Source organism: Medicago sativa, chromosome 2 (assembly GCF_051527215.1).
Source record: "Medicago sativa cultivar Bolivia chromosome 2, Bolivia_mono, whole genome shotgun sequence".
Lineage (NCBI taxonomy): Eukaryota > Viridiplantae > Streptophyta > Magnoliopsida > Fabales > Fabaceae > Medicago > Medicago sativa.
Window position 1 is genome coordinate 22,109,066 of NC_140750.1, and position 27,619 is coordinate 22,136,684.

The 27,619-nt window shown below is 33.1% G+C and overlaps 4 protein-coding genes and 1 long non-coding RNA gene across 10 annotated transcripts; 4 read left to right on the forward strand and 1 right to left on the reverse strand.

The window, feature by feature from the left end:
• Nucleotides 1-188: 188 nt before the first annotated feature.
• LOC146945524 (uncharacterized) lies at nucleotides 189-4,307 on the forward strand. The gene is made up of 3 exons (XM_085748074.1): nucleotides 189-1,500; nucleotides 2,627-3,332; nucleotides 3,751-4,307. The coding sequence occupies exons 1-3, from the start codon at nucleotides 266-268 to the stop codon at nucleotides 3,757-3,759; spliced, it is 1,950 nt and encodes a 649-aa protein (XP_085604200.1). The 5' UTR covers nucleotides 189-265; the 3' UTR covers nucleotides 3,760-4,307.
• Nucleotides 4,308-4,787: 480 nt separating this feature from the next.
• LOC146945525 (uncharacterized) lies at nucleotides 4,788-10,732 on the reverse strand. 3 transcript variants are annotated; one of them, XR_015026413.1, is made up of 3 exons: nucleotides 9,485-10,627; nucleotides 6,233-8,062; nucleotides 4,788-6,143 (listed from the first exon to the last, which is right to left on the reverse strand). It is a non-coding gene; the product is annotated as an uncharacterized LOC146945525 (long non-coding RNA). The 3 variants fall into 3 exon arrangements; XR_015026414.1 differs by lacking the exon at nucleotides 4,788-6,143 and having other exon boundaries at nucleotides 7,761-8,062; nucleotides 9,485-9,592; nucleotides 10,132-10,599; XR_015026412.1 differs by lacking the exon at nucleotides 4,788-6,143 and having other exon boundaries at nucleotides 7,761-8,062; nucleotides 9,485-10,732.
• A 419-nt stretch (nucleotides 10,733-11,151) lies between these two features.
• Nucleotides 11,152-12,626, forward strand: LOC146945526 (uncharacterized). Its single transcript, XM_085743858.1, has one exon. It carries the CDS (start codon nucleotides 11,180-11,182, stop codon nucleotides 12,386-12,388), a length of 1,209 nt encoding a protein of 402 aa, XP_085599984.1. The 5' UTR covers nucleotides 11,152-11,179; the 3' UTR covers nucleotides 12,389-12,626.
• A 1,966-nt stretch (nucleotides 12,627-14,592) lies between these two features.
• LOC146945527 (uncharacterized) lies at nucleotides 14,593-18,234 on the forward strand. Of its 2 annotated transcripts, none has more exons than XM_085743859.1 (3): nucleotides 14,593-15,911; nucleotides 16,760-16,889; nucleotides 17,793-18,234. In XM_085743859.1, the coding sequence occupies exons 1-2, from the start codon at nucleotides 14,675-14,677 to the stop codon at nucleotides 16,864-16,866; spliced, it is 1,344 nt and encodes a 447-aa protein (XP_085599985.1). In that variant the 5' UTR covers nucleotides 14,593-14,674; the 3' UTR covers nucleotides 16,867-16,889; nucleotides 17,793-18,234. The 2 variants fall into 2 exon arrangements, with proteins under 2 accessions (XP_085599985.1, XP_085599986.1); XM_085743860.1 differs by having other exon boundaries at nucleotides 17,978-18,234.
• Nucleotides 18,235-19,057: 823 nt separating this feature from the next.
• On the forward strand, nucleotides 19,058-22,050 carry LOC146945528 (uncharacterized). 3 transcript variants are annotated; one of them, XM_085743862.1, is made up of 2 exons: nucleotides 19,058-20,477; nucleotides 21,058-22,050. In XM_085743862.1, coding segments are annotated over exons 1-2 (1,254 nt in total). In that variant the 5' UTR covers nucleotides 19,058-19,225; the 3' UTR covers nucleotides 21,060-22,050. The 3 variants fall into 3 exon arrangements, 2 of the variants coding, with proteins under 2 accessions (XP_085599988.1, XP_085599987.1); XM_085743861.1 differs by having other exon boundaries at nucleotides 19,060-20,477; nucleotides 21,348-22,050; XR_015026416.1 differs by having other exon boundaries at nucleotides 19,062-21,234; nucleotides 21,348-22,050.
• The last annotated feature ends 5,569 nt before the right edge of the window (nucleotides 22,051-27,619 follow it).

Here is a 27,619-nt window from a genome sequence, read left to right on the forward strand (position 1 = left end):
AATAGGCATTTTGGTCATCAAATTTGCACGCATCGGTCAATTTCATCCCTCAATTTTTTGAAATAACCAATACGTCTTTGTATTTTATAAATGTCAATCAATTTAGTCATTTATTTTATTAAGTCTCGCCAGTAAAATGATGAGATGTCACATTAAAGGTGGAGTTCCAAGTCACCTTCCAAATAAATTGGTTAAATAAGAATTCTGAAAGAGAGCAAAATACATTTGAATCATCTTCTTCCTTCTGTTACAACAAAACGATTCAATGCTCAAAGCATTTCTCTGTCGCAATGCTTTTGGCATATCAAATTACTCAACAACACTCAGATTCCTTACCACTACTACCACTTCACACCCTTTCGCTGTGTCTTATCTCATCGATAAATTCGGATTCTCACATGAATTCGCACTCAAAGCTTCCAAACAGCTTTATTTCAAAACCTCACAAAAACCTGATTCAGTTCTCAACTTCTTCAAAATTCACGGTTTCACCGACTCAGATATTCTCAACATCATCAAAAGAGAACCATGGCTTCTTTCCTGCGATACCCACAAAAGAATTCTCCCAAAGTTTCAATTTTTACTCTCCAAAGGTGCTTCTACCTCTGACATTGTCCGCATGGTTAGTGGTAACCCTAAGTTCTTGGAATTAAGCTTGAAGAATCATGAAATTAAGTTTGAATTTTTTCTATCCAAAGGTGCTTCTTCATCTGATATTGTTTCATTGTTAACTGCATACCCTGATATTTTACAAACTAGCTTTGAGAAACGAATAATCCCTCTTTTTGAATTGTTAAGTAGGTTTTTGAAAACCGACAAGGATATCATTCTCTGCTTAATTCGACATTCAAAGTCGTTTATTATTAGCCCACATCGCCTTATTGTGGCTAATATCAATTTGATGACTGATTTTGGAGTTTGTGATTCTACCATTGCTAAATTGCTTCAGAAAAAGCCATCTATATTTGGTTCATCTGATTTGATTAAGTCATTAGAGGAAGTTAAGTGTTTAGGGTTTGATCCTTCAACGACTACTTTTAGGGTTGCTTTGGCAGCCAAGATATTTATGAGTAAAAAATTTTGGGATGAGAAAGTTGACGTTTTTAAGAAATGGGGTTGGTCTGATGAAGATGTTATTCGAGCATTTAGGTGTCAGCCTATTTCGATGTTGACTTCAATTGAAAAGATTAATTTGTTGATGAGTTTTTGGGTCAATCAATTGGGTCGGAATTCCTTGGAACTTACTAAATGTCCAATTATGTTTGGTTATAGTTTACCTAAAAGGATCATTCCAAGGGCATCAGTTTTGCAATTTCTATTTATGAAAGGTTTGCGAGAAAAGAATGCAAGCTCAGTTACACCATTTACTTATTCTGAGAAATTGTTCTTGAGCAAGTTTGTTTTCTTCTTTAAGGAGGAGTCTGATTATCTATTAAAGCTATATGAGGAAAAAATTAAACTTGCATGCACAAAGGAAAACAATGGCATGCCATTCGCTTAGTATGTGATTTCGTATTCTTCGTTTGTAATCTAACCTTAGCTTGTTAGTTTTTAAAATTGATAGAGGATGATCTAGCTGACTTGTTTTATTTTCTAACCCAGATCAGAGTGCCAGAGTTGGTGATAATAATACCTTATGATTTATCATGCTTTATAACTAGTAGATATAGAAAAGCTTAAATGGTCTTGCATTGATCTGGTAAGGGAATGTTTTCTCCTTGTCTTAGTTCTCTTTCCATGTGTGTTTGATCAAGAATACATAGTGGTATAAACAAACTATGTAGGCAGGTCTGATTTAAACTTTAAGCTTGAGATTATTAAGTACTTTTCCTAGCTGCTTTTCCTTTGGTTCTCCATACATTATCTTTTTAATCCCTATCACCTTGTTTTTGCTAGTATCAATTTGATGACTGGTTTTTGAGTTTGCGATTCTACCATTGCTAGATTGCTTCTAGAAAGGCCTTCTATATTTGGTCCAACTGGTTTGATTAGGTCATTGGAGGAAGTTAAGGGTTTGGGGTTTGGTCCTTCATTGGCTACTTTTGGGGCTTCTTTGATAGCCACAAGAAATGTATGAGTAAAACATGTTGGGATGAGAAAGTCGATGTCTTTGAGAAACGAGGTTGGTCTGATGAAGTTTTTTCCCAAGCATTTAGGTTGCAGTCTAGTTTGATGTTGGCTTCAGTTCATAAGTTTAATTTGGATATGAGTTTTTGGGTCAATCTATTGGGTTAGAACTCCTTGGCACTTGTTTAAAGGCCACATATTTTTGGTTTAAGTTTGCAGAAAAGGATCATTCCAAGGGCATTGGTTGTGCAATATCTTCTGATGAAAGTTTGAGGAAAAAGATTTCAAGATTAGCTAAACCATTTACTTATTCCACCAAATTGTTCTTGAGCAAGTTTGTCTTTAAGGAGGAGTCTGATTATCTATTATTGCTATATATGAGGAAAAAATGAAACTTGCAAATACAAAGGAGAACAATGGCATGCCTTCTACCAAATGTGTAACTTGTTAATCTTCTTCTTTTGGAATTTGAGCTTGTTCCTTCTTTGATTTGAAGTACTTATTTTGTCTAGGACAGTATAGTGGTTACTGGTTAGTGCAGTTGCCTAGGATAGTATAGTACTTATTTTAAAACTAACAAGGATACAATTGTTTGCTTAATTCGACATTCGAAATGGGTTGCTATGTATCCCCATCACCTTATTGTGGCTAATATCAATCTGATGTCTGATTTTGGAGTTTCTGATTTTGTCATTGCTAGATTGCTTCAAAATAAACCATCTATATTTTGTTCAAAGGATTTGATTAAGTCATTGGAGGAAGTTAAAGGTTTAGGGTTTGATCCTTCAATCACTACTTTTGGGACTGCTTTGATAGCTGAGAAAAGTTTGAGTAAAAAACTTTGGGATGAGAAAGTTGACGTCTATAAGAAATGGGGTTGGTCTGATAAAGATGTTATTCGAATATTTAAGTTTCAGCCTTATTTGATGTTGGCTTCAATTGATAAGATTAATTTGGTGATGAATTTTTGGGTTAATCAAATGGGTTGGGATTCCTTGGCACTTGTTAAATGTACACTTATGTTTGGCTATAGTTTACATAAAAGGATCATTCCAAGGGCCTCGGTTTTGCAGTTTCTTTTGATGAAAGGTTTGCGAAAAAAGAATGCAAGCTTAGTTAAACCATTTACTTATTCTGAGGATATGTTCTTGAGCAAGTATGTTTACAACATTAAGGAGGAGTCTGATTATCTCTTTAAGCTATATGAGGAAAAAATGAAATTTGCAAATACAAAGGAGAACAATGGCATGTCATCCACCAAATGGGTAAGATCTTCTGTCATCCACCTTATCTTGTTCCTTCTTTGATTTGAAGTATTTATTCTTTCTAGGCCAGGATAAGGGGTTGGTATTGTTGGCTTGTTTCATTTACTAATTTGAACTACTGTTATTTTTCGTTATCATCAATTTTAGTTGCAATTTCGATGCATAGGTCTGCGTTTAGTATATTGTAGTTACAATTTCTTTAGACCAAAGTGGTTGTTTGATTGATTTTGCGCAGAAATAGAATTGGTATCATCTTCTTCCATTAATTCATCCCCCAACCATTATTAGTTTATTACTGATCTCACACCATCATACTTTTGGGAATGTGTTATAAAAAATGGACGGAACATATTTCTTGGGAGGCTATTTCTGGTTTTAGCATGCCTTTGTCTGATGTTGGTAATGCCTTTGTCTGCAGTTGAGGTAAATTCGACCCAATACGACACAACTTGCACCGAAGAACTTTGACTTAAGTTACCCTGTACACTTCTACTCCTACCAGTATGAGATGGAACAATATATGGTGATTGATGAACAATATAAGTTGACTACGTAGCTGTATATCTGTAGACTGTAACGGGGTAGCAATAAAGTATAATGAAATTCTTGGAAAAGGTAGAGTTTGAGTGTGGCTTCCTTGTTGGCTTTATACACAATGAGTGGTGCCATTGGTCGTCATGACTGACTCTGATGAAGTAGGATGTAAAGATGCGAAAGATTTAAAATTAGACGAGATATGATTTAGTAGAGGCTCCATAGTCAAGAATTCATATTGGTGGGTTGGGTATACCTGATGAGCATAAGGAAGACAAACTGTAATGAAAATCACGATGAGTCATCGTGATTCTAGCTTACTCAGTGTGATACTAAACATACACTAAATCACCTTGGTCGTGTCGTATTTTGCAATTTGAATGTCTTTGATTGTGAAATTGAATTACTGATCCAAGTAATGATTTTTGAGTTGTTTGCTTATTATGTTTCCAACTCCTTTTAATATCTTCCCACTGTCTTGCCTTTTTAAAAAACTCTTTAATACATAACTCAAATAAGAGTAATTTTGTTCACTCTTATCACTTATCATGGCTAACAAATACAACAATAAACTAAAGAAGAGATAATTTGTTTTCTGCAACTATGGGATCCGTCTCTTGGAACCTCTTAACTTAATGGTAAATCTTGTGGTACATACTCATTGAATAAATTAATATAAAAATATGAGTATATGTCATATCACTGAATAATTGAAGGATGGTACATACTCAACCAAAATCCATATGTATCAAAGTATTCACATAACATATTATAAGGTAGAGCTAACCTATTTCCAATGAATCTCGTGTATTTCTGAGGCAATATAATTGTAGAAGTTGTGCTTAGATGGCTTAAAGGTGAGTGATGTGGGTGGGAGCACTAAAGGTTGGACTCTTGACTAAGATTATGAAGATGCTGCAATCAAATTGGACGGTTGAGTGAAACATGTTACCCATGATAAGCTCATAAGAGTACATGCAATATGACTGACCTAAGAGATCCGTTGCAAATTTCTGATTTTTTTTTTAAATTAATTATGAAAACAAAATAACTTCAGGTAAAATGCAAACATTCTCCATCCTGGGATACATCAAGAATCGTTCAGAGAATAAGGGAAAAATGGATTCCAAAATAGATCGGTTAAAGAGGAAATAACTGCCTTCATAAGATAGCAAAATATAATAGGTTTGTTTGATGCAAAATATAATATAAATATATTAATAATTAATATTATAGAAATGAAAATGATTGATTAGATTCGATATATGAAGTAGTAATGATATAGATTAAATTAATGCAATATATAATACTAATAAAATAATAAATAAGCATTAAAATTGATTTTTGCGGTTCAATTTGATTTGGTTTTGAAAAAGTGAACCGAAATTTGATTTGATCCCAGCGGTTTTTACAAAACAACATCCAAACGCATTCAAAACTTGTCGGTTTTTTGGATCAGTTTGCGTTTTTATTTTAGATCGGTTTAGATTTAAACACTCCTTTCTTTTTGACACATCGTGTGAAGTCTTGGCCTACATTCGTTAGTTAGAGGTTGTTTGTCACCCTTCTTCTCACCTTCATTCTCTCAATTAACAAAATGAAAATACAATAGGCATACCATGTTGGAAGGAATGACAATCTACACTGTACTCCCTTCGTCCCATATTATAAGCAAAAAAAAAAAAATCACACTTATTGAGAAAACTAAAACATAGTAGTTTGTAACATAGTTTTTTGTGTTATCTTTGAAATAAGTTTTATAGGAAGATGTAAAAACAATTTTCATTGGTAGTTGATTATAAAGAAAATGAAAAAGAGAGCAAATTGAATGCACTTTGCATTTAATTTTCCTTTGAAAAATATAATTTTTTGAAAAAACATAATTAAATATGATAAAAGTTGGTCTTTTTTGCTTATAATTTGGGACAAAGAAAATGAGTTTTTTTTGCTTATAATTTAAGACGGTAAAGAATAAGTTACCTATACAAAGGGAAAGCCATGACGAGATTTACGAGAACGTGACACTGAAAGTAAATTACATTAATATTCACAAGAAGATAGCCACAAGACCGGATATGCAGCCATGTTTTCCATCAAAAGGAAGAAAGTGAGATCACATAGATATCTTTTTCTAAAAACCTAAGAAGAGAAACATCTTCTAATGGCACCATTATTCCACGGGAGGTTGGCTGGGATGAGAATTTAGAGGTTGGTATCTTCCCCATAAAACTCAATAAAGTCTTCTTAAATTTGAACATGTTCATCATTCCAGAAACACTATATATGATGCATGAGAGGAGGAATCAAAATATCGTTAGTCGAGAAGGTTGACATTCGAGAAAGACTTATGAAAGTAGAGATTTTACCTTAATGGGAGTGACAATGTGAAACTTTATCTTTGCTTCAGAGTGAAGAGTTGTGGAGAAAACATGGGCTAATGGTAAATACCTTTTCACAATGGGAGGTTTGTTGTACTTGCTATAGAGCTTGAGTATTGCTGTTCACACATGTTAAAGGGCTGAAAAACACCGGTAAAATACCAAAATACTCCCTCTGCAGTTAACTGCCGAGGAAAAATAAATCCGGCTGTAGTTAACTACCGAGAAAAACCTCGGTAGTTAACTACCGAGGAAAATTAAAACTCAAATTATCATCATCATCTTCCTTGTTTTACTTGTCAATTTTCATTTTTTTTTCTATTTCACTTTCTTCTCCTCCGATCTATTTCCGCCATTATCCTGTGCTAAAAACAACAACGCGAACAGGCTCTTCAAATCACCATTACCTTGTCTGATCTTGTGTTGGAAGTTTGTAATTGAAGGTGACACAGCTTCATTTTGTAATTCCAAAAACATACGCAATTTTAGTTTGAACATTTCATGGTTTGCCGACACCTGCGCTTCCTTGGACCAATTCCAAATCACCGACACAAATGGAAGCCATCGGAACGGCCAGTTTTCATCGTTGAAGACAGAGGATTCGACAGATCAAAGATTTGTTAACTTTCGTTTTTTTAATGCAACGAGGAACAAAAATTAGTTGCAGGAACAAGGAACAAATTGAGAAGGAGGATGAGATTGTGGAACAAAAATTAGTTGCAGGAACAAGGAACAAATGGATTGTGAAGGGAATGAATTGAACCAAAATACCAGTAAACCAAGGAAGATGATGATGATAATTGAGTTTTTATTTTCCTCGGTAGTTAACTACCGAGGTTTTCCTTGGTAGTTAACTGCAGCCGGATTTATTTTTCCTCGGCAGGTAACTGCAGAGGGGGTATTTTGGTATTTTATTGGTGTTTTTCAGCCCTTTAACATGTGCGAACATCAATACTCATAGAGCTTAAGGTAAGAAGGATAACATTCCTTCCGTTGTTTTTGTTTTTAATGAAAATATATCTTTCGTTTTTTTAGGAGAAAAATATACCTTCCATTGTTTTGAAGTAATTAAAATTGTTCACCACAAGAAAAAAAAAGTCTCTTCACCAACAAAAAAACTGTTTTACGTCTATTTATCTCTTTAGTTGTTAATAATGCATATAATTTTTTTAAAGGATAATAATGTATATAATAATTCATCTAATCTAATAATAATACATTTTGGCAGTGACGGATCCAGAAATTTTAATAAATGGGGTCAAAGTTATATCGTAAAAATTTATATAAAACTATATAAATGCATAAGCGTACAAAAATTATATAGGTTATGTTTATAATTGCTCTAAAATGTTGATTTTCTTAAGATACTTTTCCATTTCTAGCGGAGTATAAAAAATATAACCCTAATTAATTATTTTTTTCAACCACCAACACAATCACAAAGCCTTTTTCAATAAATGTAAGAGTAATTTAGAATATAATAGTCGTTTTATGGTCTTGCTAGCGATATGCGATATGCTCTAAGAGAATTGATTAAAGATTTGATAAAAGAAAAAAAAATCTTATAAATAAGCGTTATTTTTGTCGATATAATAATTACAATGAAACACCCCTACTAGAAAATTACCTAGGATATCTAGCATGAGTGTTAAACTCGGCATCGGGTACATTAAAATTTCAATAAATAAAAACTCTGACCAAATCTTAGAATTTCTCACCTGTTAATTCAGAAATAGTACCACCGACTTGTACTTTATATTGTCCAGCTACTTCTGCTTCTTCATCAACAACCATCCTGTCGTATAATAACTTGTATATCTGAAATAAATAAAAGGGATTGGGGTGAGACAAGATGTCTCAGTGAGTTCCACCTATCCTAGGCTATAGGCAACCTCGGGGAACCTAGGATCGCCATCTGTTTCTAAACTTAACCCATTTCGGGTTTATACGATTTCATTATGCATAACTGAGCGATTAAGGGATAACTAGAATCGCTGTCTGAAATACTATTTTGATCATATAATAAATATAGTCATACTCATAACTTTAATCATAAACATAACAATAATCATAAACATATACCCAATCTATCGTATTCTGATAACAACTAGTTTCGGCTAACTAAGCCGGAGTTCCATTACTAAAATTCCTCATTTCCAACGATTAGTAAAATGCCCATAAAATATTGCTTCGTAGCTAATTCATTCCAAACATAATTTTCATATCGATACACTTCTCTAAATAACAAAGCTACTGAAATTTAACACATTCTCGTATACTTTATCATCTCATCTCATGATGTGAATTTACTATCAATAAAGTATATAAATTATTTTCTCATTTATACAACTCAATATAAATTATCTCATCAATATAAAATATTTTCTCATTTGTACCATTCAATATAAACTATGTCATCATTTATCTCTTTTCATTATTTGTACATAAACCACATTATCTCTTCGTTGTGGCGAACGGAAATATACCACATTATCTCTTCGTTGTGGCGAACGGATTACTATGACCCGTACGTCATAGGCTACATTATCTCTCGTTGTAGCAAACGGATTTTTCATATTTTCTTTCTTTCTTTTTCTATGAGCATGTTACTCATTTCAATTTTTCTCCTCATTCCATTTTTCTGTGATTTTCTATAATTCAATGTGAGCATATTACTCATAGGGTGCATTTCAAATTTTCTTTCAAATCATTTCATATGCAATTAGGACATCAATAACTTTCTAAGTTTAACTTACCTAGCATTTATTCATCAGACCACTTCAATCACAGTTAGTTTCGGTACAACAAATTTAATTTACTTTATAGCACATACTAATATCAACCATTAACATACCAATAAATTAATAACTTTAATTCTCTAACAATCGAAACATCAAACATATAATATGCATATGACTGCACTATTTCCTCAGCTATATAGACTCATGTGTGAGTTCTTTAAATTCATTATTAATTTGCCCAACATCTTAATTCATCAATTTCAATCTCTAATTCAAATGTTCATACTCATCATCAAAATACCCCAAACCTAATTCAGAAATAATCATTCTACTATCTCATTTTTATTATGTTTCAAATGTACCAATCATATGGCATGATAGTCATGCTTGCACAGTCGGCCAATAATCATAAAAATGGTCTATTTATTCATATTATCTCAATAATCTAACATAATCATAATTGATCCCCAAAGGTGGGTTCTAAGCTAAAGGAACTCACCTCTAAATCGAACATTATGCTGAGTTCACTTCAATATCCACTTCTGCATCTCCCCGCTATGCGAGGCTTCATGCTCGCCCGGTGAGCTAACACAATTAAACCCATATTCTGCACAAAATCCGCATCAGACCCCATACTTCAAAATTGTCTCCAGACCTCAATACTGAACCGAAATTAGTGAAACTGGTACTAAAACGTCCGTAATTTCGTTAGCTAACCATAGCATTAAAAATCACTTGATTCCAGGTTACGGAGAGCAAGTTATTACTGTTTTAGTGGAGCCCTGTCTCAAAACCCGTAACCAGATTCCAGCAGGATTTTACAAACTTTAAATGCACTTTCCGAGTTCGTTTGTTGTGCGAATCATACAAAATTTATGTCCAAATCGAAGGGAATTGAATGTTGAATCTAAATCTCTAACAATTATTATCTTTCAGGCTACACAGCAAGATTTTCGACCCATAATTCACAATCTATCCAATACAATTTTCTAACAATCTATCCATAAAATTCAGTCATGGTTCAGCCATAATTAATTTCAACCCACCATTACATAATACATTAGAGACAGCACATAATTCATAATAATACCACCATTGTGAAAATTCAACTACTCAAATTGGAGGTCTAAAATCTAATGAACTCACCAATAAACAAAGTCTGAATTCTTTAAAGCTTTCAAAACCCACACCCAAGCTACCGCCCTCTGCTCTATCTCCTCTTCTTGCTTCAAAATACCAATCAAAACCAAACACCATTAGGATTCCATACTTGCATGCCTCTCATGAACTTGATTTGAACAAAATCCAATTTTGAGAGAAAGGGGAAAATGGAGCGGACAACAGAGGAGAGGGGAAGAAACTAGTTTAGCATCATGCTTTAATGGTTCCTAAGATCACATTTATATAATTGTATGTGGGATTGGTGGAAAATTTGGTAAAGTGGTAGTAAGGGAGGGGAAGACCGAGAGAGTTTTTGAGAGTAAAGAGGAAGATATTTTTAAGTTTTTTTTTTTTTTTTGTGAGGGAAGTGTGTGGAAGATTATAGAAAATTGTGGATTTTTCCACTTAAATAATCTTGAGTGGCAAAATTACAATTCTGCCCCTTGCTAAAAAAATCTTATGGAGGGATATTACATACAACAACTTTTTATAAACAATTATTTCTTTTAATTTCTTATCTAATGCTCCTAGAACACTCATTAAGATCCTGCTTAGTTTTGTGATTTTTTATAGTGTTATGAATGAACTATGTGAAGACAATGATATTATATAAGTGGAGTCAAACCACATAAATATCAAATTTTATGTTAAAAGTACAATAAGTAAATGGAGGCAAGTGGAGTTGGTTGACCTCGTTGCCCCCACATTGGATCCGTGGCTGCATTTTGGTAATTGTCCATTGTTACATTTAATTTTTATATAAATTATAAACACTTAATATATTTTTTTTAAGGAATAAACACTTAATATTTGTCAACAAAAACCAAAGTATAAACATATAAATGAAAATTTATTCATTTTCATTTTCATTTATATGTAGTAAGTGGTAGAACATAATTTCCACAAACATATAAATGAAAATAAATATAAATTAAAATTTAACATATTATCCAAAAGATACGTAACATTTTGAAGTACTATCTGGTCATCTCCAACACAACACTCACATTGAATTGAACTCTCAAAATCAACCATGTCCAACAAATTGTTTTTCTCCCAGAATCTTGTTTTATGTCTCATCACAACAAAATCAACAACCTTAAAATTCAACAACCACTTGTCATTCCCATTTTCACTCAAATGCAGCATCACAACATCTCAAGCAGAATCAATCACACAACCTTTTGCTGTATCCTACCTTATCAACAATTTTGGTTTTTCAACTGAATCAGCTCTCAAAGCTTTCAACAACAAGCAGGTTCGTTTCAATACCCCAGATAATCCTGATTCAGTTATCACCTTCTTTCAAAACCATGGTTTTTCACACGATAACATACGCATCATCATCACAAAAGCACCTTGGTTACTTTCTTCACAACCCCACAAAAGGTTGTTGCCAAAGTTTGAATATTTTTTATCCAAAGGTGCTTCTTCATCTGATATTGTTTCATTGTTAACTTCAAACCCTCAAATTTTACAAAGTAGTTTGGAGAAACGAATAATCCCTCTTTTTGAATTGCTGAATAGGTTTTCGAAAACAGACAAGGATACCATTGTTTGCTTAATTCGAAATTCAAGATCATTTACTGTTTATCCCCATCATGTTCTAGAGGCTAATATCAATTTGATGTCTGATTTTGGAGTTTCTGATTCTGCCATTGCTAGACTGCTTCTTAGAAGGCCATCTATATTTTGTTCAAATGATTTGATTAAGTCATTGGAGGAAGTTAAGTGTTTAGGGTTTGACCCTTCAACAACCGCTTTTCGGACTGCTTTGATAGCCAAGAAATGTATGAGTAAAATACTTTGGGATAAGAAAGTTGATGTTTTTAAGAAATGGGGTTGGTCTGATGAAGCTGTTATTCGAGTATTTAGGTGTCAGCCTAGTTTGATGTTGACTTCAATTGATAAGATTAATCTGGTGATGAATTTTTGGGTTAATCAAATGGGTTGGGATCCCTTGGAACTTACTAAATCTCCACTTATGTTTTCTTATAGTTTACCTAAAAGGATCATTCCAAGAGCCTCAGTTTTGCAATTTCTTTTGATGAAAGGTTTGCGGAAAAAAAATGCGAGCTTAGGTAGACCATTTGCTTATTCTGAGAATATGTTCTTGAACAAGTGTGTTTTCAGCTTTAAGGAGGAGTCTGATTATCTGTTGAAGCTATATGACGAAAAAATGAAACTTGCAAATACAACGGAGAACAATGGGATGCCATCCACCAAATGTGTAATGTATTGATCTTCTTTTGCTAATTTGAACTACTGTTGGGTTTGGTATCATCAGTTTTAGTTGCAATTTTGATGTATGAGTCTTGTACATGTGAAAGTTCAAATGGTCTTGCATTTGTTCAGGGAATGCTTGTCTCATGATATCAGCTTTTCCTTGTTTATTTTGCCCAAGAATCCTTAGTGTGTACAAACTTTATTGCAGCTTCTCACAGTTTCATGATTAAAACATTCAGCTTTAGACTTGTAAATGCATCTTTTAACTACTTTTCCTTTTGTTCTCTACACATTGTCATTTTAGGGGACCTTCTATCTGTTAAGATTTAAGGGAGTTATTATTGCATACTGCTTATATAGTCCTATGCAATGAGATTAAACAGATTTGGCCTTTTTTGAAGAAAAAAAAATAGATTTCCCGGTTCACTGTTATCTTTCATTTTCTATATTGGAAAAATATTATATGTTCCTTAGATTTACTTTCTTTTAGTTCGTTAAAGAAAAATAATCATAGAGGTTAATGGTGAATGTGTAAACGTAGTCACTGGTTGGAGTCATCCAACAATCTTTCCCTTGGTAGAAGAAACTGACGGGGATAAAGACGTGGTGATTGTGAAGGTATGAAAAAATTGACATTGATTGGGGATTTCATATGTCAACTGGATCTAGAGGGCAATAGTCAAATACTTGTCTAATCCCTGATGTGGTTCTTCTGGCAGCAATGAAAAACATTTGCTTGGGCAAAACAAAGAGAAGTTATATAATGAAAATACAACTAATTTGTGGTAGCCATTTCTACAAATTTGGCTTGGGGTAATCTATCTCAGTCACAGACTCATTTGTGCTTGTTTGTTCCATGTTTTCTCATCGGTATATCATCAGTTGGCATTGGTTATTAAGCAGCAGGAGGCATTATTCATACCAATAATGTGTAACCTCAATTGAATTTTAAAGTTGATTGATGAGTTTAGCTCTAATAACAACTTTTGGGAGCAACACTGATTCTTTTCTTCCACTTTTTTTTGTCAATTTGCTCAAGTGTGTAGTACTAGTAGTAAAAGCATGCAATACTCTTCTACTCGTAAAACAGTTGCATTGTATTTGTAGAAACATTGGCTACACCGATTGCCCACTCAACACAAACTCTATGGCTCATTATGTGCATGAATTACAGCCCAAGTGAACCAATTACAATTCATTATAGTTTTTTTTTTTTTTTTTAATATAATATTGAAGGATTTTAATACAAATAACTAAAATATAACAAGACTTGATTCAGCTAACTAACCAATGGGGTTGAGATCTGGCTGTGATCATTGTTATTGATTATGATGAGCTTATGTAAACATTGCAAGGGGTTCTATATCATCCTTAAATAAAACTCTAAATTTTCTGAAATCAAATCCTAATGAATTGAAATTTTGATTTTGATTATGATTTGTTCTCTTTCCTATCAGCATTTCAATCATTCCAACAAAAAAAAAGATAAAGTAAAACAAAAACCTTATGATGACACGTTCATGGCAGGTCGACAACGGCGACGACCAGCGGTGAAGGAAAAGCTTATGATGATGGTGGTGGGTTTTGTAGTTTTGAAGGGGAAGGAAGAAGAAGGGCGTGTGATTCTGTTTTCTTCTCTCACGTTTTTTTTGGTTATTATTTTATTTTAGTTTTTTTTTTTTCAAAAAGGTATCACTTGACACACTTTAATTGGTCAATAGTACACGACATTGGTGCCTTAATGGTACGCAAACAAGTGAAGTCTGGTCGAATCACTCCTCCAAAAGGAGCCAAATGCACCTGTCATTGATCAATCAGGTAGTACCACATGACATACCTATTTTTTATAATAAAAAAGGGTAAATGATTACTTTGGTCCACGACTCTACCTCGTTGTCACAATGATCATGACTCAAAAATTTAATGCAAAATAGTCCATGCATGTGTACATCTGTTATTTTAATCAATGACGTTAAAAATTTCTTTTAATAACCTAAAATATTTATCACCTCATCAATTAACAAAAGTTTTTAACATCAACATTACACTGACAACGGACGTACGATTTTATATTTAATACTGAGTCATAAACCATTTTAATAGATAAGTTATCGTGAACTTAGCTCAGTTGGTATGAACAATGCATGATATACAAAGTCATGCATGGGTTCGAACCCTCATTACTACCAAAGACAAAATTAGATATTAGATATCAAAGTGACCATTTACCCTGGTAAAAACAACAAAACAAACGTGTCTCCTTTCTTCTTCCCCCTTTGTGGCCGTCGAGGATTCAAATTCAATGTTGAAAGCATTTCTCGGTCGTAATGCTTTTGGCATATCAAATTACTCACAAACACTCAGATTCCTTACCACTACCACCTCTTCACACCCATTTACCGTATCCTACCTCATCGACAAATTTGAATTCTCACCTGAATCCGCACTCAAAGCTTCCAAAGAGCTTTATTTCAAAACCTCACAAAAACCCGATTCAGTTCTCAACTTCTTCAAAAATCACAGTTTCACCGACTCAGATATACGCAATATCATCAAAAGGGTACCATGGATTCTTTCCTGCAATACCCACAAAACGATTCTCCCAAAGTTTCAATTTTTACTCTCCAAAGGTGCTTCTGAATCTGACATTGTCCGCATGGTTAGAGGTAACCCTCAGTTCTTGGAATTAAGCTTGAAGAATCATCAAATTAAGTTTGATTATTTTTTATCCAAAGGTGCTTCTTCATCTGATATTGTTCCATTGTTAACTTCAAACCCTACAATTTTACACATTAGCTTGGAGAAACGAATAATCCCTCTTTTTGAATTGTTAAGAAGGTTCTTTAAAACTGACAAGGATACCGTTGTTTGCTTAATTCGACATTCAACTACATTTACTTTTAATTGCCATCGCCTTACGGTGGCTAATATCAGTTTGATGACTGATTTTGGAGTTTCTGATTCTACCATTGCTAGATTGCTTCACTCAAGGCCATCTATATTTGGTTCAACTGATTTGATTAAATCATTGGAGGAAGTAAAGAGTTTAGGGTTTGATCCTTCATTGACTACTTTTGGGGCTGCTTTGAAAGCCAAGAAAGGTATTAGTAAAAAACTTTGGGATGAGAAATTTGATGTCTTTAAGAAATGGGGTTGGTCCGATGAAACCGTTATTCGAGTATTTAGGTCTCAGCCTAATTTGATGTTGACTTCAATTGATAAGATTAATTTGGTGATGAGATTTTGGGTCAATCATTTAGGTTGGGATTCCTTGGCACTTGCTAAATTTCCAAATATGTTTAGTTATAGTTTACATAAAAGGGTCATTCCAAGGGCCTCAGTTTTGCAATTTCTTTTGATGAAAGGTTTGCGAAAAAAGAATGCAAGCTTAGTCACACCATTTACTTATTCTGAGAATCGGTTCTTGAACAAGTGTGTTTTCAGCTTTAAGGAGGAATCGGATTATCTGTTGAAGCTATATGACGAAAAAATGAAACTTGCAAATACAACGGAGAACAATGGGATGTCATCCACCAAATGTATAAGATTTTGATCTTCTTTTGTAATATAACCTTATCTTGTTCCTTCTTTGATTTGAAGTACTTATTCTTTCTAGGCCAGGATAAGGGGTTGGTATTGTTGGCTAGTTTAATTTACTAATTTGAACTACTGTTATTTTTCGTTATCATCAATTTTAGTTGCAATTTCGATGCATAGGTCTTGCATTTTGTATATTGTAGTTACAATTTCTTTAGACCTTGTACTGTTGTACATGTGATAGTTCAATTCAAATGGTCTTGCATTTGGTCTGAGAATGCTTGTCTCATCATGTTAGTTCTTCCTTGTTTATTTGGCCCAAGAATCCATAGTATATACAAATTACATATGCAGATTCTTCATGATTGAAGCTTTCAGCTTTCAGCTTTAGACTTGTAAATGCATCTTTTAACTACTTTTTCTCACACACAGTCATTTTAAGGGAACTTCTATCTTTTAAGATTTAAGGAAGTTACCATTGTCTATTGCTAATATATCCATATGCAATGAGATTAAACAGATTTGTGGTCTTTTTTAAAGCAATCACAAGCTAACTCTCATCCAATCTGCTTGTTGGGTCGCTCAGAGAGGAAGGAAGCAATCCGTTTAGAAAGCGGAGGCCACCATCTTACTAAGAGTCTAGTTTATGATCACTTAAAGCATGATTTGTAAAGAGGTTAATGGAAAATGTGTAAATAGTCACGGGTCGGAGTCCTAGGTGAAGATGCGCTGCTAGTTGCCAACGAACCAGTGCCAACGAAGCATGATTGGGGATTTCATACATCAATTGGATCTAAATATAGACGGCAAAAGTCAAATCATTTTCTAATCCCTGATGTTTTTCTTCCAGGTAGTCTATACTTCAATCCATGGACCATAGTCATCGAAGAGGGAGAGGATATGGAATCCGGTGGAAAGGGGAAAAATTTCTTGGGCAAAACAGGGGAAGTTATATAAACGACTAATTTGTGTTATCACTGGTATTTTTTTTTCAATGTTGTTTTCAGCCCATCACCAATTTTTTATTCAAATTTCTATAAATGTTTCTTGTGTGAATTATTTAGATTTTTATTGGGTAATGTTTGAAAGACATAGTTTTTGATTTATTCAAATTTCTATAAATGTTTCTTGTGTGAATTATTTAGATTTTTATTGGGTAATGTTTGAAAGACATAGTTTTTGATAGAACACTATGGCATCGTTTGATTCATGTAGCCGACGCAACTTAGTGGGATAAGGCTTGGTTGTTGTTGTTGTGTTGATGTTTGATACAAGGGTGCAGCAACACATGCTAAAACTTATAGAGCAAATGTTGCGCCTCATTTTTCATGTAAAAAACAAAACCAACAATGTGATGAAGGGGGATCATGGGAACAGTGTTGATGAACAACAATATATTTTATCAACAATGGATCACGTTTCCATATCATTTTCACTAATTTCCTTCGCTTTACATTCTGTTAGAACGGATTTGTCATTTTCCCTTGCTGCAATTTGATTCCATTTTTGTGTTATTCATGTCATGCGGATCAGTTGACATCTGGCTGTGATCATTGTAATTGATTGAAGACGATTTAGTCAACTTTGATTGAACGAAAAAGGCAAGCAAGAATTAAGTCACATTTTCCCTCTGTCAAATTCTCTTTCTGTTTGGAGTTCTATTTCTGTGTCATATCACCTTCCCATTGTATGATGGGTTTTTTTGATTGCATTTTAAAGAGTACAGCTTAACATGTTACATGTTAAAGTGAAAACTCGATATTATGTGCATACCATGTAGTTGATTGTGCAGTTTGTAAATTTCTGATATATTATACAATTAGATTTTTCACATGTTATATGTTTGCTTTTGACTTGTTGCATGCATCTTGACTAAATTTCAGTTTTTAAATCTCTTAAAGCTTAAAGAATTGTTTCTGTTATACATTATGGAGAGACGGTGCATGTAATAAGACAAGTATATTAGCATAGAGCCTCCAACTCAGTCAAAACAAAGTGGGACTAGACAATGACGTAAGAAACCATGGTCCATGTTTGTAGCAATACTAATCATATTGCGTGATAACAGGCAAGACACGCGATCATAGTGGAGCTACACAACAAGAACGGTGTCAGCGGATCATGTCTTAAAGGAGGAGACTGACAACCATACGTGGGGTGACATGATCCCTTAAACGAGGAATCATACACCTCCATCAAAATTAGCTGAGAATAGGTTTAGCATTGCAGGCAATGTTGTTTGGCATATGCAATAGTTTTAATATAAAAACCCGGTTCATACATTGTAATTAACATATCCAATCAATCAAACAAATTTATTTCACATTTTTTATCCTTTTATTTTTCCGTCTTTAGCTATATTTTATATATATGTTGATGTAGCTCAAAAACTAAAAAATATTCATACATAACAAAATGTCGGAGAAGTTAGAGAACTCATAACTGATCCGCAAATTAATCTACTTTTAGAACTGTAACAGGGAACGAAATTAGGGAATAAATCTTCATTTTGGTTTAAATCTTCATTTTGGTAGTGGATGTCACATGTCCATATGATGGTTGAGCATTGCAGTGTGTAGTTAAAAATTAGCATTGATTTATCGTATTAGCATTGATTTATCGTAGCACTTTCGAATTAGTTTCATCTATTGCAAAATTAGAGTGTTCGGTTAGAAAACTCAATGGAGGTTAGTGTAATTTTCCCTAATTAAATAAAATAATGGTTTGTTTGATAAATGTCATTTCATCATATATAACTTATTTCATGAAATTTTGAAGGAAAAAAAAAGCTTATTTCACAAATTTATATTTTATTTTTCAATCGATATTTTAAATAACGTTTAAGCTCATAACTTAACATTTTTTCTTTAATTTTTATTTTTATTATTTTATTTAAAATTCAATTTTACCCATTAGAATTTATTATGATATAAAATGATATATATGGCTCCTTAATAGATATCGTTGTTAAACACATTATATGATGTATGTAAAGGTTAGAGTTCGAACTTCACTCATTCATCATAAAAAGGGTGAATTTCTAAATTGTTAGACTACTTAAAAAAATCCATTTGCCATTGTAACAAACAAAATCCATTTGCGTTTCCGTTGTCCTATGATTGTACCTCAGTTGGTAGCTTAACTATCAGGGACATTATGTGCAGGGACCGGAGTTCGAATTCCAAATTTTAATATACAATATTTAATATATATTACCCAAAGAGAGTTGCTGCAACTTTGTCTGTAATCAAAATTGTTGGGCGCTATAGATTTTTCACCATACAAGCTTATCTCCTGATTCCACACAGCAAACACTATGTCACTATCTGGTCATCTCCAACACAACACTCACATTGAACTCTCAAAATCAAGCATGTCCAACAAATTGTTTTTCTCCCAGAATCCTGTTTTATGTCTCATCACAACAAAATCAACAACCTTAAAATTCAAAAACCACTTCTCATTCCCATTTTCACTCAAATGCAGCATCACAACATCTCAATCAGAATCAACCACACAACCATTTGCTGTATCCTACCTTATCAACAATTTTGGTTTCTCGTCTGAATCAGCTCTGAAAGCTTTCAACCTCAAGCAGGTTCGTTTCAATACCTCAGATAAGCCTGACTCAGTCATCAACTTCTTAAAAAACCATGGCTTTTCAAACTCCAACATACGCATCATCATCAAAAAAGCACCTTGGTTACTTTCATCACAACCCCACAAAATGTTATTGCCAAAGTTTCAATTTTTTCTATCTGATGGCGCTTATTCCTCTGATATTATTCCACTGTTAACTGCACACCCTAGAATTTTACAAAGTAGCTTGGAGAAACGAATAATCCCTCTTTTTGAATTATTAAGTAGGTTCTTGATAACCAACAAGGATATCATTGTTTGCTTAATTCGATATTGGACTGCATTTTCTACTAATCCCTATCACCTTATTGTGTCTAATATCAATTTGATGGTTGATTTTGGAGTTTCTGATTCTACCATTGCTAGATTGCTTCGAACAAGGCCATCTATATTTGGTTCAACTGATTTGATTAAGTCATTGGAGGAAGTTAAGGGCTTAGGGTTTGACCCTTCAACGACCGCTTTTGGGACTGCTTTGGTGACCAAGCAATGGATGAGTAACATACTTTGGGATAAGAAAGTTGACGTCTTTATCAAATGGGGTTGGTCTGATGAAGATGTTATTCGAGTATTTAGGAGTCAGCCTAGTTTGATGTTGACGTCAATTGATAAGATTAATCTGTTGATGAGTTTTTGGGTAAATCAAATGGGTTGGGATCCCTTGGCACTTACTAATTCTCCACTTATGTTTTCTTTTAGTTTACCTAAAAGGATCATTCCAAGAGCCTCAGTTTTGCAATTTCTTTTGATGAAAGGTTTGCGAAAGAAGAAGGCGAGCTTAGTTAGACCATTTGCTTATTCTGAGGATATGTTCTTGAACAAGTGTGTTTTCAGCTTTAAGGAGGAGTCGGATTCTCTGTTGAAGCTATATGACGAAAAAATGAAACTTGCAAATACAACGGAGAACAATGGGATGCCATCCACCAAATGTATAAGATTTTGATCTTCTTTTGTAATATAACCTTATCTTGTTCCTTCTTTGATTTGAAGTACTTATTCTTTCTAGGCCAGGATAAGGGGTTGGTATTGTTGGCTTGTTTCATTTACTAATTTGAACTACTGTTATTTTTCATTATCGTCAATTTTAGTTGCAATTTCGATGCATAGGTCTTGCATTTAGTATATTGTAGTTATAATTTCTTTAGACCTTGTACTGTTGTACATGTGAAAGTTCAAATGGTCTTGCATTTGGTCTGAGATTGCTTGTCTCATGGTGTTAGTTCTTCCTGGTTTATAAGGCCCAAGAATCCATAGTATATACAAATTACATATGTAGATTCTTCATGATTGAAGCTTTCAGCTTTAGACTTGTAAATGCATCTTTTAACTGCTTTTTCTCTACACATTGTCATTTTAAGGGAACTTCTATCTTTTAAGATTTAAGGAAGTTACCATTGTCTATTGCTAATAATTAATATAGTCATATGCAATGAGATTAAACAGATTTGTGGTCTTTTTTAAAGCAATCACAAGCTAACTCTCATCCGATCTGCTTGTTGGGTCGCTCAGAGAGGAAGGAAGCAATCCGTTTAGAAAGCGGAGGCCACTGTCTTCCGAAGAGTCTAGTTTATGATTACTTAAAGCATGATTTGTAAAGAGGTTAATGGAAAATGTGTAAATACTCACCGGTCGGAGTCCTGGGTGAAGATGTGCTGCTGGTTGCCATTGAACCAGTGCTTTCCCACGGTAGAAGAAACTGATGGAAATCGACATTGATTGGGGATTTCATATATCAATTGGATCTAAATATAGACGACAATAATCAAATCCTTCTCTAATCCCTGATGTTTGTCTTCCAGGTAGTCTATACTTCAATCCATGGACCATAGTCATCGAAGAGGGAGAGTATATGGAATCCGGCAGCAAGGGGAAAAATTTCTTGGGCAAAACAAGATAAGTTATATAATGAAAATACGACTAATTTATGTTATCACTGGTATTTTTTTTTTCAATGTTGTTTTCAGCCCATCACCAATTTTTTATTAAAATTTCTATAAATTTTTCTTGTATGAATTATTTAGATTTTTATTGGGTAGTGTATGAAAGACATAGTTTTTGATCGTTTGATTCATGTAGCCAACGCAACTTAGTGGGATAAGGCTTGGTAGCTGTTGTTTTGATGTTTGAAACAATGGTGCAGCAATACATGCAGAAACTTACAGACCAATGTTGCTCCTCATTAGACATCTAAAAAACAAAACCAACAATACGGATGAAGGAGGATCATGAGAACATGTTGATGAACTACAATATATTTTATCAACAATGGATCACGTTTCCTTTAGCTTGCCATAGCATTTTCACTAATTTCCTTCGCTTTACATTCTGTTAGAACAGATTTGTCATTTTACCTTGCTGCAATTTGATTCCATTTTTCTGTTATTCATATCATGCGGATCAGTTGATATCTGGCTGTGATCATTGTAATTGATTGAAGGCTATTTAGCCAACTTTGATTGAATGAAAAAGGCAAGCAAGAATTAAGTCACGTTTTCCCGTCAATTTCTCTTTCTCTATGGAGTTCTGTTTCTGAGTCGTATCACCTTCCCATTGTTTGATGGGTTTTGTTTGATTGCATTTTATAGAATACAGCTTTACATGTTACATGTTAAAGTGAAAACATGATATTACGTGCATACCACGATATTACATGTTTATATAATTAGATTTTTCACATGTTAGATGTTTGCTTTTGACTAGTTGCATGTATCTGGTCTAATTTTCAGTTTGTAAATCTCTTAAAGCTTAAAGAATTGTTTTTGTTATACATTTTGGAGGGACTATGCATGTAATAAGACAAGTATATTAGCATATATAGTTGATTGAAAGTTTGTATGGTTATTCGTTCAAATTTCACTTTATATGAAAACCTTAGCTTGGGAGTTCAATTGAGAAGATAACTCAAATTGAATCCTATTGTAAAAGATGCAGAAATTGTTATGATGAGGTCTAAAATCAAGTAGAATCAAGTGAACATTCACAAATTGAAGTTGAAACCTTTAAAACCAAAAAAGGCCAAGTGATACTTGTTTGACAGTGCATGATCATTATTAATTCTCATAATTTTCTTTCTTTGACGCTGGGAAGAGGCTTGGAGGTTGGAGGGTGTTTGTTCGTTTTCTTTGTTTACATAAAAGTTAATGGGTTTATAAAATTAAGCAAACCTTCTGATTTAACTTATGAAAAGCATTCTTTAAATTCTAAGTTGTATAAATGGTGAGCTACTAATATATTTGAGTGAGTTTTGAAAGATCAGGAGTTCAACGGAAAGCATTGGAAGATATTGATGAATCTTTTCTGAGCTACTAATTTTATGCATTTTTTATATTTTTTGAATTGGTTTGCAGTTTTTTTATATCGAAGAACTAGCTCATTTCATTAAATAAAGTAGCATCAATACATGTAGCGATATCAAAATAATCTTGAGAACTAGCACTATATATGGATATGGTCATCCTTACAAGTTGATGAGCAATCACATTAACTAGCACTATAAAAGTTGATGAGCTGAAAAATTCAACATGAGAGTTGTTGCAATTAGTAGACTCAACTAAATCACGACACTTCCTAATAATAAAACCAAACTCAGAATTATCATGCCTCTTGAGAAAGTTGATGCAAAATATAACAAACTCAATCACATATCGTAAGAGGTTGGTAAAGAAATGGGGGTTGACTCTAAAACATGTAGGTAGATAGAAACACAAATATATTGGCCTCTCAACATTTTCGGATTCCAATTCTTAATCAGAATCAATTCAACTTTTATTTTTGGGCAAATTTACATTAGAAATCATTTATTTTATTTAGTTATAACATATTAGTCTTTTATTTATTTTTTGTCCGGTTTAAATTCTTTATCTATCAAAATGTAAACATGTTAATTATTTTTTAAAATGGGAACCCCTAATATGGACCCAAAAAATAAAGGTCCACCAATGGACCCCTTCAAATGACCTCCTATAACCAGTTGCCAAATTTAGTTTTTAATTTTTACTTTTTTTATCAAGTGGCCTCCACTGTTGGTTCTTCAACTATGCACCTCTCATTGCAGCCTCACCCAAAATCGCCATGGTCACAATGATACGCACACCTTGAGAAGCTTGTGGATCCAACAGGAGAGAATATTTCCAATGCAAGGGCTGCAATTCGATTCGATATGTGAGGTTGTGTTTGAGTGTGTATTTAATTTCAAGTTTATCAGGGTGGTTCTAATGGAAATTAGTAACTTAACCACCGAACTCATTTTTCTCAACTGTCGTTAAAATTAAAATAACAAAATACTGTTTTGTTGAGTAAATTTTTTGTTTGTTTGTCATGAAGCCAAGAGATGGTGGAAAAAAAAAATAATAGGCCTGGCATATACGATGTAAATGTTGCAAAAATCTCAACATCCATGGCAAATTTATGTACAAAATGATGAGCCCAGTAGATCTGTATAAAGAGACTTCGATGGTTATTTCCACTACTTGATTCAACCAAAACTCACAAACTTAGGGGAGGTTTAACAACAGTCACAGAAGCTTGAACATGAAAACCGCAAATCCAGGATATAGAATGAACATATGATAAGATTGGTACCATTTAGTATTCACACAGAAAACTATTAACCAAGTTTGAGGGCAACCGGTAATGGGAGGTCATTTACATAGGTCCACCAATGGACCCTTGTTTTTGAGGTGCATACTAGGGGCTCCCTTTTAAAATATATTTTATTGAAAATAAAAAAAATTTAAAGCACCATCAATGGTGAACTGACCTAAAGTTGTTTTATGGACCCAATTGAAGCCACCTCATCTTAAAGTAACTCCCTTATTTTTTAATATAGTAACTTTAAAAACTCATTTTTAATACCATAATTTTACCTCACATATTACTACCTCCGTCCCGGTATAATTGACCTACTTTGGTTTTTCACACAGATTAAGAAAAGTGTATAAATAAAGGGGAAAGTGGAATATATTGTATTGGGAATGATAAAAGTAGTATTATTTAGTGTTATATTGTATTGGAAATGATGAAAGTTGTATTGAAAATTGAAATGAGTCAGTTTTTTTGGGACACTTTTTTTTAGAAAATGGGTCAGTTATTTCGGGACGGAGGGAGTAACACTTTATTTATATTTGATCCCGCTCAACTTGTTAACAAACATTGATTGAGATTTTCTTCAAAAACAAAAACATTGATTGAGACTTCCCTTAAAAAAAACATTTATTAAGATTCAGCCCCACAAAGTCACATCATTACTCGGAACGTAACGGTTGCTCCAAACTAACTCCAATCGTGATTATGCTGTTTTATTTTATCCTTTAAGACTATGTGCAATGGTGCTGTTGAACCTGACATTAAACAAGCAAAAGCACTGCAATGGCATGTTGAAACTGTGTTGAATGAACTGCTGGACGAGAGAGAGGATTAACGGATTCAACACCAATTAATCTGCCACAGGATGCCACGTGGCGGCGTGCAATTGGCGTGCAAATAGGATGCTCGCCATTTCACATGGCATGCAAAAAAAAATTAAAAAAAAAAAACAAATAGGATGCTCGCCATTTCACATGGCATGCAAAAAAAAAAAAAAAAAAACAAATATTATGCTCGCCATTTCACATGGCAAACAAAAAAAAATAGTAAAAAAAAAACAACAAATGGCGCCATTTGATATGTTAAACATGGAAAAAAAAATTAAATACTTAAATATACATGCTCGCCAAATAAAATTACAAACACACACAAAAGTTTGGAATGTTTCGTGATTGAAGATGATTTGTATCGTACTAAATAAATTGCTTGTGTGTTGTGTGCTTTTTTTTTTCTTGCATTTTAAGTTATTTGTGTGTTGCGTGCTTAGTTTGTTGTATTGCATTTTAAGTTAAGAAAATAAAAATAAATTATTTAAATAAATTTTGTTTTTACAAAAAAAAATGTTAAGTGTTTCTTTATTTTAATTTAATTATAATCGATAATTGTAATTTTATGTAATTATAAAAACAAAAATATAAAATTAAATAAGAATAAGAAATAAAAGGTGGTGGGGTAGAGTGTTGAATGAAAAAAAACCATTGGAGAGGTTAAAGTTGAATGAGTGTTGAATTAAGAGAGAGAAGATGATGTGGAGTGTTGGGAATTGAAAAAGTGGGTGTTGAAGGGTGTTTAATGTTGGTGACCATTGTAAATGGTCTAATTGCTGCGCTGGTGGATGGTATCGAAAAAATAATTGTCGTAGCTCTTATAAAGCATATGAACATCTTCATCCTCGTAATCTTCATCATCATCTTCCTCAAATAAAATAAAAAATCCACTCAAATACACCTCTAATTTGCTCGAACGTCTTCACTTCTATTTTCTAAACTCAAAAATCAAATGCCCAAATAAATTTAACAGCGACTTCAAAAATCTCCTAATATCTTCCTTTTATCTTGTTTCACAACTTGTTATTAGACCATTTCCGGTTATTTTTTATTTGTTTAATTTTTTTTAAGGCTTTTATTACCCAAATATGGCACTGTTTTATGAAGTAATTCATTCTACAACAAAGTGTCAAAACTATATTCAATTAATATTTAGTAGAAGCAAATTAAAATTATCAACCAGAATCTAGCAAGATGAACTAGACTCCCGCTCCCACACATCACAATCTAATTTTTTATGTCTACAATTAGTGTCAAAATATTTGAGTTGATCCAATGATGTTGATTGTGACATTGGAGAATACTCATTTTAACGTGGATTTTTTGGTTAAGTAGACTAATGATTAGAATTTACTTTTTAAGATGAACAAGTGGTGTGTCCGAGATTTGAACCTCAACCCCTACATATAACAATGCATTATCTTTACTCATTGAACTATACTTACAGGACGGTCCGAATACATGTTCTAATAACCTTTAATTTATTATTGTTTTTGAACATGTAGATATCGAAAAAATATTTATGTGGAAATTCGTTTGCGTTGGTTTTTAGTAGCTCCAATATCAATGGCTTAATGTCATTAAAGTTCTATAACATTGAATAAAACTATAACATATGAAATTAAATTAAATTAAATCGTTATAACATAGGTGAAGGTTTATCCTTTGGGATAGATATGGGGACTACATCATATTAATCCAGTTGATTAAAAAATACAGGAAAATGTTAACGAGTGTCTCTGAGACACTTTTTAAGCACTTTAATTGGTAAGTTTTTATGAAAAAATTGTATATTCAATGTATTGTAAATTGTAATTATTGACTTTTTAAAAAAATAATTACTAAATTTAGGATCCTTAAAGAGTATTCCGAAGACACTTATTACCAAGACCAAAAAACATAATAAGGATATGTAGTAATTCATAATTCTTTCTCAAAATTCCGAACCTTTTATATTAGTTAGTTTACATGATATCATCAAAGGAAAATATGAATTTTTAAGAGATAGATCTTTTGGCTAGGAGTTGACTCATACTGCCCATGAGTCTAAGTTTAAATCTCACTGTCAATGCGAGGATGATATTTATGAGTAATGTACAAGTATCTCTATCAACATTGTTTGAGTTTTAAGACCTCTTCTAATCTTAGTAAGCATCCGAATCCATCTTACCCAAACTTTTCTTGTATATATATATTTTTCTAATAAAACAAGTATGAATTAAAAGAAAAATATAGTTGCATTTATGGATTTCTTTGAAGAAAAAAACATGTGGCTACATCAAGTCAACAATAATAAAAACAGCAAGTACCATTTTTAAAGTCAACAATCTCAAGTACAACCAAAATCATTTAACACTAAGACCCTCTCATACATGTCAAAAACTATAATTTCCTACATAAAACAAAACCTACAACAAGAGATGAGGTACGACTATCGCACAATACAACACATGATTCACAAACACTCATTATGATAATTGCAACATCACCAAAACATCAATCATCATCTTCAAAATCCAGAACAGCCTTAATCTTTTTAATTGCTGTGGTGAATATATAAGTTAAATCATGCATGATTACTCCTAATGATGCTTCAACTAGACAAAATTTCGCTAAGAAAATGTTAACAAGCATCCTTTTTGTATAGGGTGATCACTTCC

Coding starts and splice junctions, on each gene's coding strand:
- LOC146945528 (XM_085743861.1), top strand. CDS start 19,226: ATGTCACTATCTGGTCATCTCCAACACAACACTCACATTGAACTCTCA. Junction 20,478..21,347: donor TGGGATGCCATCCACCAAAT/GTATAAGATTTT, acceptor TTTGTCTTCCAG/GTAGTCTATACTTCAATCCA.
- LOC146945524 (XM_085748074.1), top strand. CDS start 266: ATGCTCAAAGCATTTCTCTGTCGCAATGCTTTTGGCATATCAAATTAC. Junction 1,501..2,626: donor AATGGCATGCCATTCGCTTA/GTATGTGATTTC, acceptor AGGATAGTATAG/TACTTATTTTAAAACTAACA.
- LOC146945526 (XM_085743858.1), top strand. CDS start 11,180: ATGTCCAACAAATTGTTTTTCTCCCAGAATCTTGTTTTATGTCTCATC.
- LOC146945527 (XM_085743859.1), top strand. CDS start 14,675: ATGTTGAAAGCATTTCTCGGTCGTAATGCTTTTGGCATATCAAATTAC. Junction 15,912..16,759: donor TGGGATGTCATCCACCAAAT/GTATAAGATTTT, acceptor TTTTTCTTCCAG/GTAGTCTATACTTCAATCCA.